The sequence below is a fragment of the Saccoglossus kowalevskii genome, chromosome 16, assembly GCF_978046115.1.
Source record: "Saccoglossus kowalevskii chromosome 16, keSacKowa6.1, whole genome shotgun sequence".
Taxonomy (NCBI): domain Eukaryota; kingdom Metazoa; phylum Hemichordata; class Enteropneusta; family Harrimaniidae; genus Saccoglossus; species Saccoglossus kowalevskii.
The window spans coordinates 31,661,155-31,665,941 of record NC_140656.1 but is presented as its reverse complement, the minus strand read 5'-3'; the positions used below and the strand labels follow the sequence as shown (position 1 = coordinate 31,665,941).

The window sequence follows — 4,787 nt, the reverse complement described above, 5'->3', positions numbered from 1 at the left end:
ATGGAGGATATTGTTGATAAGCAGAATGGAAAAGCAGATGACATCGATTTGTCGACAAACACGGTGTCACCTCAGGACCAGAGTATAGCGAGACACAAAAAAGTGAAAACTTTTCAGCTGTACATGGCGTTTTTTGCGCAGGTAGTTATGAGATGATTTGTTTTAAAATGTATCTTTAACCAAAAATACAATAGGTTATCAACTGATATCAAATATTAGTAAAACTAGTTGGTACGAGTGATATCATGGGATAGTATTATGTATGATGATAATACAGCTAGTGCCACTAAGAATAAGGGATATCAGGCAATATTGGAGTGTCGAAAAGCCAGTGAAATGGTGAGGAATTATATGATACCTTATTCTAATAACACATAGCTTCTAAGTACGTCAGTAGATGCATATTTACATCATTAGACTAATTCCAGGTTGAAATTACACGATGTGTTTTAGACATACATTTCGGACATATGTATACAATGATGGCGGTTAATACGTGGGGTTATTTATTGTCTTATTAAACTTTCTCAGATACCAATGATCGTTACATTCGCAACCTTTCACCGAACAAAGACAAATACAGATCTAGAATTCGTGTCAACTTCTAATCTCAGTCGCCCTGCGGAGAGCTAGCCAAGGCTGGCTCGCCTGCCGAGAACTCTGCCAAGACTCTCCGCCTGCCTCGTGGAGACCTTGGCAAGACAGAACAAGACTAGCTTTATTCACTTCTCCAACTTTAGCCAATAAAAGCTCAAGGAGTAGCTTCCAAACATTCAACTCGTCTGTAGCCAATCACACGAAGTACTTAACACGTCATATACATTTGATTAATTGTTCGCTATATTAAGAAACTACACATACCAAACTGTCGGGAATAACAATCTGTCAGCAAAGTTTATATGGTAATTAGTTCTAACCAGTGACTCAAGTTCCGTCTAGGACCTTGTATAAACCCTATGGCAGGTTATGGGAAAGTGTTGAATGATATTAACCAGCACTTCACATGAACCCAGTTATCAAGTCGTACCAGTGACCGATCTCTAGGTACATGGAAATAAATCAGGACACAACATGAATATTACAAATGATAATGATACGGGCGCCGTGTACCATTATCATGTTACAAATGTGATAAAATACAACGTATTTCTTATCTCTTGGCTAAGTAAATTGACAGATTGGTGGAGTATATTTTATTTATATATAGAGAGAGCAACATATCTGATAAGAGTACTTTCTAATCCTAAACTGAGTTTTCACATCAAATACGTTTGGACCATGTTAAACGATGTCATGTAACCCCAATATTGCCACAATGGCAGTATTTAATCTGCCATACATTCTTTCTTAACCCAGTAGATGAGAATAGGTGCGCCCTCAATTTCACAGTTACGTATTCTTTCAGGAAAAAAATCAGGTGAAAAGATGGAACATTGCTCATCACACACCTGCTCTAATTCTTATGCTTCGAAGAATGTTGAGTTTTTTCCCTGCACATAATGCATCTTTGTGATTATGGTAATCGGAATACACTCACTAATGGCGTTGTAGCAGGCTGGTTGAATGAGGGTGCTAAATGTGAGCCCATTTGTTATTCACAGACTATCCCAGCGCTTCAGAGACCCACGTGTCACAACTCCTGCTGAGGACCGCTACATCCTCATCTCAGTCCTTCGTAACTGAACCGTAACTTCTAATTCCCAACGTAGGACCCTCAGAGCAGCAACTCGTACCAACGTGAATGACCAGACTGTGCGGAACCTTCTGAGGGCCAGAAATGTCAGGCCTAGGTGCCAGGCTGTTTGGCAAGTCCTTCTCTCACGCCACAGAACTGCTCGTTTAGACTGGGATCGACATCACTTTCGTTGGACACGTCGTCAGATGAGTGAAGATTCACTTTGCAGAACAATGATGGTCGTATTCTTGTCTATAGACGCCCTGGTGAAAGCTTCACTGATGCCACCATCAGACGGCACAACCAGTTCGGTGGTGGCAGCATCATGGTATGGGGTGGCTTCAGCTACCACCAAAGGACCCCTCTCCATGTTATTGATGGAAAATTAACTGGATTACGTTACAGAGACGAGACCCTGTGACCTATTGTGTTACCTTGTCTACAGAGGATAGGAGCTGCGGAAGTCCTACAGAATTGATTGGCCTGTTTATTCACCTGACATGGCACCAATTGAACATTTGTTGGATCAACTTGGTCTCTGTGTTATGGGCAATCATCCCCCAGCAGTGGATCGTTGTCAGCTAGATCAATGGCTGATCTAGTGGTGGCAAGCGATACCACAACGTTCACTGCAGAGTTTAGTGACATCCATGAGGCGACGTTGAGTTGCATGTGTTACTGCAAGAGGTGATCACACCCCTTATTGAAATGTTCCATGAACTGGGATTTTCATTTTCTACCCTTCTCTCTTACAGAACTCATGTAACGAAATGTGTAATGATTACATGCAGTCCTTATCATGTGTTTCATTGTGCAGATGTTTCACGTCAATTATGTAACCAATTGGGTTGTAACTGAGAACATTCAGGTTTTCCTTAAATTGTTTTAAGTAGCATATATTGTGTGATAAGTTGATCTATGATCTGTGTTATTGAACAACAATTAGTTGTGAACAAGAGTTACAATTCGTGTTAGGATCTTTTTAATATGTACAACGTTTGCGCATTGACCAGTTTCGTTGTAATGTGTAACAGGAAGTAATTCGCTGCGTTTGAAGATCAGTGGTATTAATTACTAGTGAAATCGGGAAGGGATTACGAGCAACATTACATAAAAATACCCCAGTTTCTTATTTCTATGACATATGGAACAAGTAACGAGTAGTACAGCCTGTGTATATCCGCTTATATTTCTTTTACACGCAGGGGATGTGTGTTGGTATCATTGGACCCAGTCTACTTCATCTCAAGCAACAAGTTGGAGTGACTTTTCAACAGATCACCTATGTATTTCTAGCACGTACCATTAGTTACACTGTTGGATCTGCAGTTGGTGCTCCTTGTTATGATCGATTTGACAACCAGTTATTACTTAGTTTTAGCATGCTTGGTACAGCTATTGGCATATTGGTGCCCTGGTGCAGCTCTCTGCCTATGCTTATTGTTGCCTTTGTCATATGGGGAGCTCCAAGCGGTTTCCAGACATTGGGTATGTATAATGAATTATGTAGAAATTTTGTTGGGGCATTGTCATTCAACATTGTTGAAACCAAGCAGCCTGGATATCATGTGACAAGAATGACGTAATTATTCTTCCAATTTGCATTTATTATTTTTAGGTTGCAACATGATGTGTCTTAACTTCTGGGGAAAGGAGTCTGGACCATGGATACAGGGGTTGCACTTTTCATACGCACTGGGAGCGACGATATCGCCTCTGATTGCAGCGCCATTTTTAACTTCGTATGATCACCCTGCAAGGAGCGATACGGGTACAGCCATTGATTCATCACAAAACACAACAATCGGTATAAATATCGCTCTCGATTATGTCACAGATACTCCATTTAATTTACTACAGTCAGTATTATCAGGGGCAAATGAAACGTTAAGGCCACTAAGCCAGAATATCACATATGACGGAACCACTACAGATACCATCTCAGTTTACAAATCAAAACCATTATCAGTAGGACGTCTCTGGATTCCTTATACAATTATTTCTCTCTACTGTTTTGTGGTTGCGTTATTATACATCAGTTCATTTTGTGCTGGCAACCGGAAGTGCGTCATCAAACAGAACATTTCCTGCAACACGAAAATACGTGAGAACGCTCAATATCAAGGCACTATATTTCGATGCACATTTCTTACTCTGATGTTTTTATTCGCGTTCTTTTATGCTGGTAACGAAGCCATTTATGGTGGATTCTTATACACATTTGCAATGCAGTCAGCACATAATTTCACGCCACGTACTGCAAGTTATCTCAACTCGGCTTACTATGGAAGTTTCGCTTTGGCACGTGGAGCCGCGATATGCGTTGCAATGTTTATCTCACCTGCAAAAATGTTAAATGCTGACCTGTGTGGCATGTGTACAGCAAGCATCCTGCTTGTCGCATTCGCCAGTAAAAACCTGAATATCCTGTGGGCTGCTACTATTCTGCTTGGTGTCTCTATGGCCTCTGTGTATCCAACAGGGCTTGCATGGGCGGGGGAATATATTGTTATTACGGGAACAGCCACGGCTGTTTACGTTGTTGGAGCATCGCTATCAATAATTGCACTGCCAATGTTGATGGGCTATTTGATCGAATCATTTGCCGCAATCTCTCTCATGTACGTCGTGCTGGCCATGACTTTTGGAATAACGCTAACGTATATTATAATGCAAGTTATAGCGCTTCGAAAATGCAGTGAAAAAGCGGGTCTATTTGCGGCTGGAGATTCTGATATGAATGGAAAAGTCACACATGTTTAGAGAAAAGTAAACAACATACAAAAGACGTTACTACTGTTAAGAATAATATCACAAATCAAAACAAAACTTAGAATGAACTCTCGCCTGCTGAGAAAATGGAAAATGAAAATTAAATAATCAATATGCATATTTTTCAACATTAAACTAATCACGTCTGTGGAATATTCAAGGGCAGCTATGTACCGAGTTACATTGAGATGTGATGATAATGCATATTATGAATTTTGGTTAAATATCATACTAGAATTTCAATTCCATAGATTCATTAAAATAAGATGATTAGTACTTGAGATATTGGTGGAAAGGCCGAAAATTGAAAATTGAAATATTTGTGAAACAGACATACTCA

The 4,787-nt window shown here is 40.1% G+C and overlaps 1 protein-coding gene across 1 annotated transcript; it reads left to right on the top strand.

Annotated features, from left to right (window-relative positions):
- LOC102803975 (sodium-dependent glucose transporter 1A-like) lies at positions 1 to 4,438 on the top strand. Its single transcript, XM_006819307.1, has 3 exons — positions 1 to 141; positions 2,881 to 3,163; positions 3,294 to 4,438. The coding sequence occupies exons 1-3, from the start codon at positions 1 to 3 to the stop codon at positions 4,436 to 4,438; spliced, it is 1,569 nt and encodes a 522-aa protein (XP_006819370.1).
- The last annotated feature ends 349 nt before the right edge of the window (positions 4,439 to 4,787 follow it).